We start from the raw sequence: 18802 nt of genomic DNA, 5'->3' as shown, positions 1-18802 counted from the left end.
TAAATAAATACTAAGTAGTAGAGAATGCCAGTTGCTCCATTCTAGCTTCCTACATGTGGAAGGCAGAAGAGGATGGTACAAGTACTGGACACCTGTAATGCATGTGAAAGAACTTGATGGAGTTCCTCACTCCTGGCTTCAGCCTTACCCAGACACAGCTATGGCAACCATTTTGAAAGTAAACCAATGGATGGAAGATCTCTCTCTGTCCCTTTCTCTTCCTCTCTGTTGTTCTGACTTTCAAATGAATATATCATTAGTCTTTTTTCTTCAATGACTTTTTAAAATTACATTGGATTTGACAAGCTTAACATAAAACAAGATAAGCAGACTTTATTCGCAATGAAAAAATCTATAGCATATGAAAAATCCAAATTCAGTGCTAAACTATGCTGCTTTTGAAACAATAACAACAACAAAAATCTGTGAGGAAATATACCTGAAAAGTAAATCAATGTTAAATATGAAAGGAAAGAAAGCGACATATCAGATTCACTTTTTCTTGGCACTTACAGCATCATAAATGACTTCCACAGGCTGAGACTGAACAACCACAGTCTGGTCAGCAGGACTATTCTCTGGATTTGTTTCAAATTTAATTTCAAGCAATGATGATGAGGTATCACCAATGGAAGCCACAAGTGATGGTACAATATTTTGCTGTTTCAACCCTGTTATATACCAATGTTCTAATTTTGCTTCCACCCTATAATCGATCAAAGAAAAAGAAAGTCATATAAATAAAATGCTTTGTAATTAGCAGGTCAACAACAATTCTCCACAGAAATCTAAGCTGAGAGCCAGAACTATGCCCATTATCCAGAACCAAAATTTAATAAGGGACCAAAACAATGATTTATAACTAATCATCCACCTGCAAGTGCCAGCATCCCATATGGGCACTGTTTTGTGGTCCGGCTCCTACACTTCCATTCAGTTCCCAAAGCCTTGGGGCCCTGCATCCACATGAGAAATCCAGAAGAAGCTCCAGGCCCCTGGCTTCCAATTGGCTTGGCTCCAGCCACGTGTCATTAGGGAGTGAGACAGCAGATGGAAGACATCTCTCTGTTTTGTCTTCCCTCTTTCTTTAAATTTGTCTTTCAAATAAAAATAAATAAATCTTTAAGAACAAAATTAACCCTAGCCTGGAAGTCAATTTCCTGTTCTTGTTGCTGTATTAACATATGATTGCCCATATGGAAAACTCACTGTGGCTACCTCCAGAACATTACAGAAATACTGATCCCTGATGTCTGAAGAAAGCTCACACAGCATGAATGAACACATCTCCTTACTCCTAGGCCACTCTCAGCGCTTTGTTACCACATCCTTACCTTCGCCTTCTCCATTCAGCTAACCTAAGGCTTCTCCTAGCTCAGTTTTCTCTTCCACAGAATTCACTATGAGACATTTAATGTAGATTAACTATTTCTTGAATTATTAGCTTTTTGTACACCTTCTCTCCACCAACCATAACAAAAACTTACTGAAAATAAAAACCTTACTACAAACAACACCTATGCACAGCTTTCAAAATATAAAGCCTATATATGAAATAATATCCATTAAATATTTATAAAGGGAAAGTACAAGAGTACAACCGATGACAAGCATCCCATAAGCTCCACAACAGAAATTAAGTAAATATTAAAAAAAAACTATCTTCGCATACACGAAGAAAAAAAAATCAAAGAAAGGTATTTAATAATAATCAGTTTTTTCACACTAACACTTCATGTTTTCTGGCCTAAAGTCATAACTAAAAATACAAACTGAAACCAATTTGCAAAAACTTACCTAAGGGCTTGTGCTCCCGGTCGTTGAGACACTTGGGTACCCAGGCCAATTATCTGAATTTTCAATATTTCTGGAATATTTCTGTTTTCTCTGATTGTAACAGAGGTGCTTACCAACTTGAGTGTCATTATATGAGCAACATACTAAACAAAGAATGAATGAAATCTGTTAACATTGAAGTAAGTATTAAAAAATATCTTCTTATTGAAATCTGTTGACTAGTAAAGTGATCTAACAACAAGAACATGGTAGATTCTGGCATCCATGTTAACTATAAAACAAAGAACACCAGAAAATTCAATTTAAAATCATCTATCATGAGAGAACATTTATAAATGTTCTAAAAATTCAATTCTCTTAACAACAATCACAAATCACTAGTAGCGTAAAATTTCATTTTGGTAGCTTTCACTAAAGCAAACAAAGTATTTAAGACCAATTCTTTATATAAAGAAAAGAAATCATAGTGGAAGGTATCAGCAACCTAATAAGCAAAATTTTGTATCTAGAATATATTAAAAAATTCCTGTGAACTAACCAAAACAAAAAAGGCAACCCAATAATGAAGAGGAGGCTGAAAACCCGTTCATAAGAGAATACCTAAAGACCAATAAACACATTACAACATGCAAAACAACTTTAGGATGTTCAGGAAAGTTAAATTTAAAGTCACTATTTAGAAAGGCTGAGACTTGACGACTGATAAGACTGATATATTGATGAAGTACAGCAAGAAGAATCCTCGTATGCTGCTCATTAGAATTTTTTCCTCACTGGAAAACTCTTCAAGTTAAGCTGATAGACCATGACCCATCAAGTCTACTCCTAAGTACAAACAGAACAGGAATACTTACAGATAACACACTAAAGACACTTAGAAGGAAATCATTGTAATATATTCACAATAATCATAAACTACAAACAAGCCAAATGGTCGGCAACAAATGTATAAATAATTAAGCTGTGGTATATTCCAAATGATCAAATCCCTCGTGGCCACAAAAAGGAGACAAACACAGCTACTGTACGCATTTCACATCAAGAAAAACATGAAAAATACATATTTATGAGTCTGTTTACAGAAAGATGACAAAAATATAAAACAAAATCATAATGCTGAAGCTACTAAAAAAGAAAAAAAGAAACAAACAAACCAAATAAATAATTACCAGAAAAATGAATTTACCTGTGTAGAAGCAGTAATAGGGAAACACAAGGACTTCCACCATAATAGCAATAATTCAAACTGTATTTTTTTCCTTTTTGGTGTAATAACAATACATTTTGGTATTACTCACCCTTATCTATATAAGTTACATTTCAAAATCAGAAAAAAAAAATTTAAGATGACTTTTAAAGATTCAATTTACCATTATATGAACTATTATTAATAAAATCAATCTTATATTCACTAAAGCAGCCATACCTAAAACCGAAGATAAACTGGAAACACTTGGCAATTAAAAAGTGAAACAGAAACTAATAATAATGCGGGTCTGTCAGTACTCAAAAAAAATTAGTAATTTCCTTAACCCAATTTAAGATAGTTAAAGTAAAATGAGACAAAATACCTGTTAAGCTATTTCAATAATTACCTGCTTGGGTAATGTTAAGTTGTGGGTGCTCTCACTGTATCCAATAGCAGTGAAGAGTTTATCTTTTTCCTCTGGAGTCATAAGGTCATCAATAGCTACAAAGAATCAACAATATTTCAAAACAAAAAGTTTCTTAAGCTTTTACATAACAATGAAAATATCAAACTAAACAAGCATTCCAAAGTCACAAGACATAAATGTTTAAGCATAAATAGCCCAGTAATTTCCTCTACCATACTGTTTTGACTGATTTAAATATCCTCTCTTTACTTAGTTAAGTCAACAAGATAGGTACTATTATTGAGAAAATTCATTTCTTTCATAACGATTCCATAATTCCCTAATTTTTTAAACATGTATTTATTTATTTAGAGAACAATTAGAGCAAGAGAGGGAAACAAAGAGGGATCTTCTATCTGCTGGTTTCACTCTCCATACGGCAGCAACAGTTAAAGCTGCACCAGGTGGAAGCCAGGAGCTCCATGTGGGTTTTTGCACATGGATGGCGAAGCTCAAGCATTTGGACCATCCCCTCTGCCCCCCAGGAGCATTACCAGGGACCTGGATTAGCAGTGGAGCAGCCTAGACTCACATCAGCTCTCATAGGGGATGCCAGCAATGTAAGGGGAAGCTTAATCCACCATGCAGTAACACTGGTCCCTTTTGCTAAATATTTTAAAATTTAAATGAAACTTCTAGGTAAAGTCATGTAAAAAGTGAGAAATAAGAAATGCTAATTATGCTAATTCTTGAACCACTGAAATATTTACAACTAAAATGTAAATATTTTAAATTTTACATAATTTTTTCAACAAAATCTTTTATTTTAGGTAAACACAGAAATGTTCTGGTGTACCTATTTACTGCACTGAACTCACTTAATTCAAAAGCATTTTTTCTTTTTTCATCTGACAGGCTACTAAATAATTTACACAGCTTTTTTTAAAATCTGTGTACAATTAATGATCTGATTTAAAACTTACTTTCGGGGATCAATGACTCTTCGTCCTTTTTCTTAGACTCCTTCTTACCCCAAAACCCACTAAACCAGCCTCCACGTTTCTCTCCTGGGTCAGCAGACTTTTTCCTCAATTTTTGCCCTGACCGAATCACCTACCAAAAAAAAAAAAAATTAAATGAGAAACAATGGCCTCTTCATTTTCAGGTTCAGCCAGGTAAGGACAATGGTTATTCTATATGAACCAGACATGAAGTAAGTTCCTCTGAAACCAGACACATAACATGTTTTCTGTATAAATTACTGCCCACGCCAAGTGAAAATATTTTGATGAGGCTGCATTTTATCAGCATGTATCCTTTTTCCAAGAAATATCATTTTCAAATTTTTAAGTTAAGGAACCAATAGACCAATGAAACAATTATAACATGAAAAATATACTGAAAGGAAAATGCCTTCACACTCAAAATAGGTTAATCCAAAGCAACTAAACTTCAAAATTCATACATATATTTGTCTTGCTAACTAGGGGGGTGATAAGAGAATGAAGCATGCAGTCAAACACTCCTTGAACTTCATTTTATACTCTTTTCTCAACAAATTCTGATGTGATTTTCAATTGTTCCTTATGTTTGCTCACTTTCAGTAAAATACAGGTGTATAACAAAAAGTAAGAAACAGACCTCTGTAAACAATTTGTAGAGTGAACCAGCTATCTCTCCTTTATGTAAATCTGCCTTTCCAATTTAAATAAATAAATAAATAAATCTTAAAAAAAAATCCCTCCCCAAGTCTCCTGCAGAACCACTGGGATGGCAAGGAAGGCCTCCTCCAATAGCTACAGAATTTTTCATGCAGGGAGTTAACTGCTGAACAGGGTCCCAAGTAGATGAAAGGGAGCTGTCCTGGAAAACACACCCAATTATCATCTCGGCTTTTTAACCTGCCAAGAATCTATAACCAACTTCTTTAAGAAAAATGTAAGCAAGACAACAAGCATAAAGCATTCTTACTCAGATAGATGAACATTTCTTTGTAAATCTAATAGCTGTCATGTGTTTTAATATTTTATTAGTATATTTCTAAGTAAATCCATAGTTGGTTTTTAAAATCATTAGCCATCTTTTTAGCCTGCATAAAATTTTTACTCTACAGGAACATACAAGATCTATTTTTAAACCTAAAGAAAAAAACACATTTTATTTTGAAAAAAAAAGAATCAATCAATATTAATCATTCTTTTACCAAATGTGTTGATCAACTCCAACATTCAATCTTCTCCTATAAAATTTGTACTTAACTTTTAAAAAAGCGGAAGAAAAATAATAAAAGCACTATTGGCAGAGAAACCTTGCATAAAAATGTGATCAGCAAGCTATGGATTTCAAGGAATTTCAAAATTTAAGATTTAACAAAGGAAAGGAAGATTAAGTTAATACATGCAAATAAAACACTGAACAGTGACAAAGGTTAAAAATAAAAACAAACAGACTAAAGGGTTTTTTTCAAATCTAATCTATTAATTAACAATTACCACTTCAAAAAATACAAAATTAACCATTTAAAAATGTGAGAGGCGGGGTCCGGCAGCATGGTGGCCTAGCGGCTAAAGTCCTCGCCTTGAACGCCCCAGGATCCTATATGGGAGCCGGTTCTAATCCTGGCAGCTCCACTTCCCATCCAGCTCCCTGCTTGTGGCCTGCGAAAGCAGTCGAGGATGGCCCAAAGCCTTGGGACCCTGTACCCGCGTGGGAGACCTGGAAGAGGTTCTAGGTTCCCGGCTTTGGATCGGCGCACACCGGCCATTGCGGTTCACTTGGGGAGTGAATCATCGGACGGAAGATCTTCCTCTCTGTGTCTCCTCCTCTCTGTATATCTGACTTTGTAATAAAATAAATAAATCTTTAAAAAAAAAAATGCGAGAGGCAGGCATTTGGGACAGCAGTTAAGATACCCATTCGGGAGGTTCACATCCTATACTGGAGCGTCTGGATTTGAGTTCCAGCTTCACTCCTAATTCCAGCTTCCTGCTGACGTGTACTGTGGAAGGCAGCAGATAATAACTTATATACTTGTGTCCCTGACACACATGGAGGGGTGAATTCCAGGCTTCTGGGTCTAGAATGGCCCAGCTCTGTATACCGCCAGCTTGAGGGGTGAAACAAGAGAGGAAGTCACCTCTTTCTCTCCTTCCAAACAAAATATGAGCCATATATGTACATATTTAACTGGTGTTTGGCCCACCAGTTAAAACAGCATTTGGGACATCTGTGTCCCATGTCAAAATACATAGATTTGACTCTTGATTCCAGCTTCATCCTAATGTGCACTCTGGGAAGTAATAGTTGACCTCTCAAGTGGTGGGGTCCCTGAAACTCATGTGGGAGACGTGCATTCAGAATCCAGGTCCTAACTTCATGTTGATCATTCCTGACCACTGTTGCCATATGGATAGTAAACCAATGATTGGAGCTCTTTGTCTATTTTTGCCTCTCAAATGAATGCATAAAAATATACAACATGAGAGCTATAGCAAAGTTGTACAAACACAAATCCAAGGTCAAATTACTGATTTTGATATTAGGCCATAATTATGTATGATGTGATCATTGAAGGAAATTGGGTAAACGGTACCCAAGACATCTGTAAACTATTTTGGCAATTTCCTGTGAACTTACAATTATCTCAAAGTATTACATACAGGAACACAAATAGACAAAAATATACAGAACATGGTAAATCTAGAAGCAGCTCAAATCAACGTTGCTTCGCGTGTTTACAGACGGAGTGGAGGCTTTCTCAGCCAACGAACACCACACTGGACCCAGCCCTCCCTGTGCTCTGGATCTGAGTAAGCACTGAGAAAGAAGACACTGGAATACTTGAATTGATCTCAGTGAAGGGAACTCTAGGAGGACAGAGGCATCTCAATCAAGATTTGACTTGAGATCCTGGAGCTACACAGTTTAGGGCAAACCCCTCCCTGGTCTGGTTCCGGGAACGTCTAGGCAAATACCTTAGGCATGTTTAATTAACAATCCTAACACTTCTTGCCAACAACTACAGCACAACCAAAATACAAGTCACAAAATCTGGGCAGGCACTGAGGAGGAAGCCTTCATCCCAACACCAGGAACAAGGTTTACTCTCTGTGGAACCAAGACCAGAGCATGACCAGAACCTGAACACCAGAACCCATTCCGAATGTGAGAGAGCCACTAAATAGCTGCCACTAAAACCCTACAATTACAATTTGCCTTTCCAGTTCACCCACATTCTCTGACCCATAAAACCAGCCCTAAATCCCAGAATGGGAAGACAGATTAAAACATGCTTCTTCTCTCTGTGCCGGGTGATCTCATAGCAATAACACCTTTATTTTCTATGAAATTAGAAGATGAGTCCTTGGTGAGTTACAAAATCTACTGTGAAGAGAGATGCAGAAGCCTTTCACTTCTGCCAAACACCCCAATGTCTGCCTTCATTCCCTTTGCTATGCAGCTTCAGCCAATGCCTTGCGTCACTGTAAATCCTCTGAGCAAGGCACTCACCATTACAGTGACCGAACACCTAATTTCTTTGAATCTATCTTCTTCTTTTTTTTTTGTAAAGATTTATTCATTTTATTACAGCCAGATATACAGAGAGGAGGCGAGACAGAGAGGAAGATCTTCCGTCCGATGATTCACTCCCCAAGTGAGCCGCAACGGACCGATGCGCACCGATCCGAAGCCGGGAACCTGGAACCTCTTCCGGGCCTCCCACGTGGGTGCAGTGTCCCAATGCATTGGGCCATCCTCAACTGCTTTCCCAGGCCACAAGCAGGGAGCTGGATGGGAAGTGCAGCTGCCGGGATTAGAACCGGCGCCCATATGGGACCCCAGGGCTTTCAAGGCGTCCTTCCTTCTCTGTCCACTGTTACTAATAATTAATCTTTCGTCAATTTTTTAAACTATCTAAGGAGATATAATTATCTGAAGTGGCATGTGCAGGAGAATTTAAACAATCTGTTTCCCCTAATGCCTCATTCTTGTGACACTTGAATAAGAACAATTCACAACAGTAGCAAAAACCTTCTACAATATCCATATTCTCTGACCCAACAACCTTAAAAAAATCTGTCCTTAAGAAAGCAAGAGAAAAAACACATGGACAAGATTAATGACTGTAGAATCACTAAGATTTAAGAATAGCAATCCGTGCAAAATAGTGAGGCGTAGTCTAGAATATACACAGAATGGAAAACTATCTAGTTATTTACTTCAAACTATGTCAAACTATATTCTTCTGCCCAGAAGAAGCTCCTGGCTCTGGCCTGTCTCAGACCTGTCTGTCCATTGCAGCCATTTAGTGAATTAACAAGCAGATGGTAGATTATCTCCACTCACCCTACCCCACCTCCTTACTCTATAACTGCCTTTCAAATAAATAAAATAAACCTTTAAAAATATATTTGAGTCAGATTACATTATCCTGTGCTCAAAATCTATTCACAGCTTTCCAACTCAGAGTAAAACGCAAAATCTACACAATGGCTTCTAAGATCTCACCCCGTCTGACATTTCCCCACCTCTTACAGAATAGGAAGCCTTCTCATTTCTCTACTGCCTGACTTCTTTGCCATCTCATCCACCAATCTCTTCTCTCTCATTACTCAATTTAGCTCCCTAAATGAGCTGAAATGCCTTATGCAGTCACCTCCATTACTTCTGCCTGGTTATAGCTTTTCCTTAGGTATCTTTACTGCTGACTTCACGTCTTTGCTCCTATGTTTCCTTCTTAAGGCTTTCTCTAACCACCCAGTTTGAAACTGGCTTGCTAGCCCCAACACCCAATATCCCTTTCTACTTCACTTTCATCTCCTTAGTACCTTCTGTTGATTGGAATATAAATAAGTTCCTTTGTTTCTGCTACTCACTTATATATACATACGTATACTGAAAAAAGGCCATCAACATTAAAAATGGAGACTTCAAAAAGTTCATGAAAAAGTGAAATTAAAAACTAAGTTCTTGGGCCCAGCGGCGTGGCCTAGCGGCTAGAGTCCTCGCCTTGAAAGCCCCGGGATCCATATGGGCACCGGTTCTAATTCCGGCAGCTCCACTTCCCATCCAGCTCCCTGCTTGTGGCCTGGGAAAGCAGTCGAGGACGGCCCAATGCATTGGGACACTGCACCCACGTGGGAGGCCTGGAAGAGGTTCTAGGTTCCCGGCTTCGGATCGGTGCGCACCGGCCCGTTGCGGCTCACTTGGGGAGTGAATCATCGGACAGAAGATCTTCCTCTCTGTCTCTCCTCCTCTGTGTATATCTGGCTGTAATAAAAAATGAATAAATCTTTAAAAAAAAAAAAACTAAGTTCTTGTTGGCACAAAAAATTTTTTTTGCATTCCATGTAGTTTTTTTATTACATGCATTTTCTATGAGCTTTTGGAAGACCCCCTCTTCATGGCTGAAGTTCATTATGTATTAACAGTAAAGCTGTAATTTAAGTGCTTCTAATTAATACCATTTTACAAAGGAAGAAACTGAGACACGGATGGTAAAAGAGCAAACTCCAAAGTTAGTCAGTAGAAGTCAAGGCTAGATTGAGATTTCAGATCTCCTGACACTCTTCATTATATAATACAAAAGGCACATGCAGTGATTTACTTTAATATCACTTTAAAATGCGAGTGTGCATAAGGGGCCACAGAACAATGAAAATTGCAGGAATAAACTCAAAGGTACTAGATAGAAGTAGTTACCTTCAGTGTGTGAGATAAGGGGTGTGTGGGGTATGAGTGTTTTTCTTCTTGTATTGCTCTACATAGTCTAAATATTCTCTATGATTAATTGGATTGCATGTGTAATTCATTTATTAATTAACAAAAAGCCATGTCATACAAACACAGTTTCTAATTTACATTCATGTCATGGAACAATGCACACAAGGTACCAATAAATAAACAGTTATAAACTACTGTAAACAGAATGATTCCAATTTAGGAAAGAATAAAAGGAGGAAGGATAGTGAGAATAAGTGGGGGAAGAGGAAAAAGGCAGAAGACAGAAGGGAAAGAAAAGGAAACAAAGGAAAAAAGGAAAAGAAATGGGAGACAAAAAGTGTAAGCAGTATATATATAAATACATATAAATACACACACACACAGAGGAAAACTGGAAACTCATATGCTATAATTAATAGCAGCATTCAAAGTTATTATGATTATGGGTGACTTTTCTTTATTTACTTTTTCATGATTTTCAAACTTTTTTGAAGTTTCCCCTACATTTATTATAATCTGTTTTCTCCTGATACTAAATAAAGTGATAAAAACTCAACTTCTATTCTCATTTGGGCAAATTGCAATGACTAACTTGCTGTGCAACTTTCCCAAGGACAGTTTAAACATTAACATGTTTAAAACACAAAATCAATTAACAACAATGGTTACCTCAACTTGCGCTTGCTGCCTTGCTAAAATTATATTAAAAACATCCAGCGATTTCTCCAAATCCTACAAAACAAAGATAGATTTGTAACCAGGAAAATGATCAATAGATGAAAAAATGCTTCCTTTAAGGTTTCTAGACTCATCTATTCCATTACAAGTAGTATATAATGAAAATGTTTGCCAAAATTTGAACACAAGCTATTTTAAATTTTTTAAAATTTGTAAGTTTTCAAAAAATAAAATTCTCATTAAATACAATATAAAAGAATTTTTCTGTGAGATCACACACATAGTAATATACAAATAATACATGAGTAATCACAGAGTAATATATGTACATGCCAATAAGAGCATTTAGCAAAGTGATTTGTGTTCTTCCTGCCTTGTGTATTATCTCACGCAACTCTCACAACTCTAAGACAATTATTGTATCCACTTGACACAACAGCACAGCACAAGTCAGCACCTAAACCCATCTGAATCCGTATTTATTAGAATCCAATTCCTATGCATTTTTCTAACATAACATAATGATTTCAGAATAACAAGAATTAATTATTCAGATTATAAGTAGCAGAAATAGTTCTATAACCCAGATAAAAAGACGGTAAGTTATATATCAGGGCATGTTTTCTCTATTTAAAATCAGATTCCTATGTAAAAACTTTTTTAGTTCCTTTTTTAATTATTTTTGTAATTTTCCATGGTACAGTTTTGTAGGTATAGGGAATCCCCCTTTTCTTCCTTCCCTAGCTCTCCACTTCCACCATTCCTCGCCCTCTTGCCCCATACTATAATCCTTCAGTAGCAATCACAAGTCAAACATTCTACTATTTAAGTGCAGCATGGCATTGTAGGTACAAAGCTAGATCACATTATCAAGGTATAATATTTTGAACTCTTTTTAAAAGAATCCATGAATTTCCATTAGCAGAGTTAATAAAAACATATTTAAACCACTTCAATACTGATTTTCTGAACATAACTAGAAAAGCCACGCATATTTCCCAAATACTTTATAATAACCTTATGATGCCTTATGGTAGGATGGGGAAAATTTTTTTGAAAGAAAAAAACAAAGCAAATAGAAGAAAAAATGATTCATATTTTCCTAGGAAACTTTCTCACAAAGAATAACAAAGTTCTGCTCTTTCTAGAATTATAGTTTTCAAATTAAATGTGAAAGAATTATTAAGGAACAATGATTAGACAAATAACACTTGTGGCAAATGAATGTAAAATATACCTGAATTTGCTTCTGTGCTTCCTCTGAGACTTTGGTCTGCATTAGCTTGGCTTTGTAAGCAGTTTTATAACTCTTGAGTACCTGCCTGTGCTTCTTTATGTTACTCCAGGACCACATCTGTGTATACCTTCTTATGTGAACTTCAAGTACAGAATCAATGGCATATTTCCACCTAAAAACCAAATTTTATTAATGCATATTTCAATATAAAAGCTTAACACAAAGCAGCAAAGCAAGTTTCTTTCCAATTGCTTTTAATATAAAAGGAACAGATTTCATGTATTTCATAGATACAATTCTAAGATAACTATCTTCCCCTTCCTATCTCATTCCCTCCCTCAATTCCCTTTCCTTGCTTTAAAAAAAATTTTTTTTACCATGTCACGTTTGAAGTTAAATTTATAATCCCAGGTTTAATGTGTCATTAGCCACAATGCTCAACAAGCAAAAAACAGAAAGACCACTTTATTTCACATGAAAATAGATAAAAATTATAAATAGTAATCAAGTTTTTACTTTTTCAGACCTTACTTTGTCAAGTTGTTTTTTGTTGTTGTTATTCTTAACTTTCTTTCTGTAAAACTTCCAAGAAGAGGGTATACACTAAAGCAGAACCACAAGGGAAGAAAAGACATGCAGGGGTGATAAACAACAAAGTCAGTTCCGCCCAAGGCCACTTTCACAAAAAGCAGACTGCCGGTGGCAGTGGTCCTGCACAATGGGGCCATCCTACCGCACCCTAGCATCAAGTTGGGGTAAGTGCACTCAAGGGTGTTCACTATCACCAACGGTGCATTTCCCAGAACATGCTGCTTTCATGCAGAAATTCATGACTGAGTCCATGTGGAGGACTTTATAAGACTTCTCTTAAAATGGTAAAAGCCTTACTTTCTAGGAAATGGGGAATCTAAGAACAACAACACAGGAAGTATTGTTTATCAAGTGACATGAACCCACATGATACTTCAAAAAGTTTGTAGAAAACTAAAGTTCATTTTTGTGCAAATACATGCAGTTTCTTCTTAATACATAGTTTCCATGCCCTTTTTAGTCTCCCATTAACAAAAGATACTCTTCTCTTGCCTACCAAAACAAAGGCCACACTACGCTTTAAAGGTCTCTTAACTCTAAACAAGCTGAAGTATAACATTGTAAAATTCTCACAAAATGAAAAACAAATCCTAACTTACCATTGTCGACTATTGGTGTGAAGTGGCAAATATGGCTTATACTTCCTGTAAGGGGCATTTCTAACCATATAATCCACTGACTCCAAAAGGTCAATCATACTTAAGTACTAGAAAAACAGAAACAAAACCATACTCTTTACATTCCACACATGAGTAAAGATAAAATTTTATTCCCTTTTTCCATTTACTGAGAAGTCAAATATCCTGAGCAATGCTGATTGCAAACTCAATAGTATACTGTATTTGCTCAGATTTAACATCCTATCAATCATAATTCACACCACAACTTTCAGGCTTCACTACAAAATAAAACAAGACTTGGAAATCAACTGTCATGTCATTGATATTACAGTCTATTTTTCAGATGTGTTAACCTGTAAAATAATCTATATCTTACAATGAGATACCATATCTGGCAATATTCCTGATACTGAAAGTAAGTAGTTATACACTGGACCACCATTTCAGTAGTTGTCACCTACAACCTGATTTTCAAATTACTCCAAAAAATTACTACGCAACTAAGGCAATGAAGAGCTATTTCAGCACTCATCAGACCGCCACAGGAACTCTGTGTGAATCTGATAAGCAGCTCAAACTGAAGGCGTACATCCAGTGAAAGATAACATGACCACAAGCAAGCTAAAACGTCCAGCTTTCTCCTCTGCAACCTCTCTTAATGCAATTTTACCTAACAGTTACTTACCACATGGGCAATGCAGCACTTGAAATACATTCAGACTAAACTTAAATGTCTTCTAAATACACAACATACCTCTGGTTAAAGACTTAAGGGAAGAAAAAGCATACAAATGTCTCATAATTTTTATAATGATCACAATCTTAAAAAATGCTATTTCATGAATGTTAGCCTAAATAAAATATTACTGAAGTTAACACCACCTTTTCATTTTTACTTTGCTACAGTAGCTACTAGAAAATCTGTAATTACAAAAACAACGTGCATTTGATTTTTAATGTACATTGCTAAGCCAATAGCTCAATTAAACCTCCTGTCCCCACTTCAATTACAATCTTGACTCTCTCCTCACGTTCTCTGGCCTCATAACCATCCTTGGGAAAAAAAAGAAAGAAAAAAGTCTGCCAACACAATTGGTACAAAAAACAAAGAAACAACATTTAACATGAAAAACTGCAAATGCAATAGAAATAATGTAATTTGCAATAGTTTGACAAGATTTTTCCCATTATTTTGGGAAAAATCACATAAAAATAAATCAGTTTGAAAATTTTAAATTTATTTTCTTGCCAATAAAAAGGTGGTGTTTTTTTTTTCAGTCAAATCTCAACATACTGAGTCCAACAAATGACTGGACTGTACATAATCATGGTGGAACAACAACAACAAGTCAACACTGAAAATCAGTCAAAGCTAAAATGTCAACCTGAATCTCACCTGAGGCTTGGTCAGTTCAATGGCAATATTTTGCACTTCTATGTTCGCATCTAGTTTGGGTGTTTTAAGCTCATTTTCTGCATAAGGATTCATGAAGAGTTTTGCAGATGCTGACAAAGGCTGGAAAACTAGGCACACAGGAAGACATTAGACATTTATGCGCTCTTATTCACAAAGAATTAGATGATTATAACAAAGCTACTCCAAAGTAAAGGAAAATGATAGAAAAAATATGAGTAACAGTATCACTATGAATAGGCATTTAAACATATATTTATTTGCTTAATACCCCAACAGTCAACCTTAATCAAGTGAAGAAACTGCATTTCTAAATTTCTAGGCAATAAATGTAGAACACACAATGTGCTCCTGGATGTTCACAGAGTATATAAACCTAGCTGACGGCTCCTAGCACTTGGGTTCTGGCTGCCCGTGTGAGAAAACTGGAGTTTCAGGGTCCTGGCTTAAGCCTGCCCCCAGCCAGTGCTATTATAGGCTGCTAGTGAACAAATCAACACGTGGGAGATTTCTCTCTCTCTTTCTTCAAATAATTCTTTAAAATACTCAAAGAAGGAAATATCTGAGTCATCCTATTTAATCACTGATATAATTTAGTGGCAGAATCATGAGCAAAATTCATCCCAGACAATTTTACACCTGTCTATAATTTTCAAAATACCAGCTATATGTATAATAGTAGAATTTTTTTTAAAATATCCTTGATGCTTAGAAGTAGAAAAAGCAGTATGTGGGAAGATGACAGGATATAGTAAGGTGACAAATTTCAAGTCAGAAATATTAACATGAAAAGTATTAATATTATGTAAATTGTGGAGCCTTACAGTAAATACAAGTCATACAAAAATTTCAACTGATTGGTTGTGTATTTATAAATGGAAAAATGCCTAAGAATGATGTTGCAGATTTTTCTGAATTGGTTTGCTCCTCAAAGAAGTAAATACTGTCACAATCTGTCAGCATTTCTAAACACCACCAACATTACATGAAAGGCTCTATGAACACACACAAAAAAGGAACAACTGTCATGTAATGGCATTTAGCTGTAAAAAAAAAACAGGAAGAAGATAGTAAATACAAGTAGTATAGAGAATGGGAGAACACAGCGGTCGGAGGTAAGATTATCACAATGACCTCCAAAAGCTCCCTCAGAATAAAACTAAATGGAGAAAGTAGATGGGATAAACAAATAAGCAGGAAGTTTTGTTAAAAATAAAGGCCAGACTGGCAAGAAATAGAAAAGCTCACTTTAAAAAATGCAGAGTGGTTGGTTCATACTAACATTGTAGTGACACTCTACAAGTAACTCCATGATCTCCTAATTATTTTTAAAACGAAAGAATGAAATCTGAATCCTATAACAAAGAGAATAATGAAGATGGAGAAGACACGCAGGTCAGAACAGGACATAGTGAGAGAGCTACACCAGCACCCTTTGTTCTCTTAGTCTCCAGACATGGAATTATTATGATATACTCCAAATAATGAGGTATGTGGTATGATAAAACTAAGGTATAAAATTAATACGTTCTGTTTGTGAAAGCAAATTTATCAGAAAAGGCACATTATAAGCAAGTATTAAATTCTATGCGTCTTCCTATTACCTGAAATAAACTTTTGCAATTACTTACTGTATTGATGGTTTGGAGATATATTTCTACTTGTAAGAATTTCACGTTTCAGCTGATCCTAAATGAAAATGTTAAGCTTATGAGAACAATAAAAATGAAGTTGTACACATACTCACTTCACCAAGGGGAAAAAAACCTGTTCTTATGTCAGCATCTTTGTTTTTACGTGGTATTCTTTTAAAAAACGTAGCATATATCAGACTAAACTAAAATAAAAAATTTTTGTTATAATGTTTTCTGAAAAACATAAGAATCTCAAAATTAACTGAGTTCAGAAAACAACCGTTCTTCCTTTGACCTATAAGTAAAGTTGACTAAGATTGACTTGGCACAATGATGTTTTAGACTAATTTTCAAATACTCAGGAAATCATCACAAATGTTTAAAATAATTGCTAACACATACACTTCATATCTGATAACTATGATCATTTTTAAGAATATTCCTAATGATTCTCATACCAAATGCTACAATGTAATAAAAATGCCACCAAAATGAATTTTAAAATAACTAAATGCAGCTTTAATTCAATTGCAGAAATTCTCAAACTAATTTCTGGTCATAAAGTTCTCAAAAATCTTGAAAATAAAGGTGCTTTTTTGAAAACACATATTGGATTCCAAAAAAAAAAATGTTTTTTACACTTGGATTCAGTGATACTGAAATATCCTGTCCTCATTAAGGAACTCCTCAGAATATTTAACTCTTGCAGGAATAAGCAGGAATTACCAAGATCTGCTCCCTGGACCTCTGGTAGGACATACTGCAGTTCACATTCCAGTAGGCACTGAGACTATCAAGCCGTGTAAGCTATAAAAGAAAAATAAGATGGTCAAAAAATACATTGAAAGCTGTACCAGTCAACATTCAAAAAGTATTCTCCTGCTCACTACTCTCAACTGTCATTTTGAACTTTTAAAGAAGTGATAATGTGTGTGTGTGTGTACATATGTGTGTATCAAGGGGGGGAGATTTCATGTAATTTTCCAACTTTATAGTTAAGCTTACTATTTGCTAAACTGCAACTTCCTAGACATGCTTTCCAATATATTTGATCTTCAATTATAAAATACTTACTGAGAATTTAAGGCCCAGCATTGTAGCCAACAGCTAAAGTCCTCACCTTGCATGCACTGGGTTCCTATAAGGGCGCCAGTTCTAATCCCATTGGCTCCATTTCCCATCCATTCCCTGTTTGCAGCCTGGTAAAACAGTTGAGGACGGCCCAAAGCCTTGGGACATTGCACCCATGTGGGAGACCCGGAAGATGCTCCTCACTCCTGGCTTTAGAATGGCTCAGCTCTAGCCACTGTGGCCACTTAGGGAGTGAACCAACGGATGGAAGGTCTTCCTCTCTGTCTCTCCTCTATATATATCTGACTTTCTAAAAAAAATAAATAAATATTTTAAAAAAGAAATATTAAGAATTTAGCATTTAAGAGAACTTGTAAAAGCTTTGCTGAATGAGAAAGAAATGCTCCCCCCGGCAGATAAGAATGGTTGTCACTTGTGGAGAGATGGTGGGAGAGGATTCTATGATCAATGAGGCAGGAAAACTACATAATGAATAATAAACCTTTTAGAAACTTATAGTATCTATTAGCATATTTAAATCATTGTGAGGTCTTTTTAAGTATAACTTAGTTCTTTAATTTTTAATCATGCATGACTGTAGAATATTTTTTCTACAGCATGTCACAATATCTCAATTAACTAATGCTTAATTCAGGAGTTGCTAATCTTGTCCAGGTTCTTCATTTTACAGGGAAGAACCTGAACTTCACAGTCTGCTTGGCTAGCAGTCTAAATTTGATCCTTGATTTGAACTCTTAATAGAATGCCATGCTCTGTTCCACCAGTTTCCTTGAGAAAATACACTCAATGTTCACACTCAGGAAGTTGACAAGAAACTTTTATTCTAATAATAATAATATATAATACCTTGTATATAATTTTTGCTTCTTCATTTAATATGCATGGTGTCCAATGTTCATTTGTAGTCTAAAAAAAAACAGAGTAGTTGTGTACTTTGGTCTACATGTCACAAAAGAGTGCTCTAATACTTGCAAATTACAACAAAATACTTAGCAGGAAAAGACATCTAACTGATGGCTATCCCTTACACATTCACAAGCACACGAAAAAGATCAAAGGCAAAATAAAAAATGAAAAATTGAAGAGGTTATAATCTGAGTTCTTTCAGAAATAACTACTTGCTACTAAGTGTCTGGACTATAGAAAGAACTGGGTATAAATCAAAACAAAATCTGTCCAAAATTCTATTGAAGAAACAGATAAGAGATTAACTGATTAATTGTAAAGCAGGAAGACAACCAGAAGAATAGGGAAAGCACAGCATGGCCACATTTTTAGAAAGAGTAATCAGCAATGCCAAATACTAAACTTAAGTAAGAGCATTACTGATGAATTGGCTAAGCACAGGTGCAGTAGAACAATGCAGCCACAGCACAGTGGGTAAGCCATCAGCAGGAGGTAAAGAAAGATAGCAAAGGAGA

At 35.7% G+C, this 18802-nt stretch overlaps 1 protein-coding gene across 2 annotated transcripts in view; it reads right to left on the bottom strand.

The window, feature by feature from the left end:
- VPS13C (vacuolar protein sorting 13 homolog C) overlaps positions 1-18802 on the bottom strand; it is a 170469-nt gene that overhangs the window by 114536 nt on the left and 37131 nt on the right. For both annotated transcript variants that reach the window (XM_058665749.1, XM_058665750.1), the window contains exons 8-18: positions 18228-18287; positions 17016-17096; positions 16287-16344; positions 14638-14765; positions 13221-13327; positions 12031-12202; positions 10785-10847; positions 4376-4505; positions 3393-3487; positions 1798-1940; positions 514-706 (exon numbers count right to left, since the gene is read on the bottom strand). In XM_058665749.1, the coding sequence (XP_058521732.1) occupies positions 514-706; positions 1798-1940; positions 3393-3487; positions 4376-4505; positions 10785-10847; positions 12031-12202; positions 13221-13327; positions 14638-14765; positions 16287-16344; positions 17016-17096; positions 18228-18287 (1230 nt within the window). The remainder of the gene's footprint in view (positions 1-513; positions 707-1797; positions 1941-3392; positions 3488-4375; positions 4506-10784; positions 10848-12030; positions 12203-13220; positions 13328-14637; positions 14766-16286; positions 16345-17015; positions 17097-18227; positions 18288-18802) is intronic.

This window comes from Ochotona princeps, chromosome 6 (assembly GCF_030435755.1).
Source record: "Ochotona princeps isolate mOchPri1 chromosome 6, mOchPri1.hap1, whole genome shotgun sequence".
NCBI lineage: Eukaryota > Metazoa > Chordata > Mammalia > Lagomorpha > Ochotonidae > Ochotona > Ochotona princeps.
Note: the sequence above shows the minus strand (reverse complement) of the source record. Positions and strands in the feature narration are given on the sequence as shown.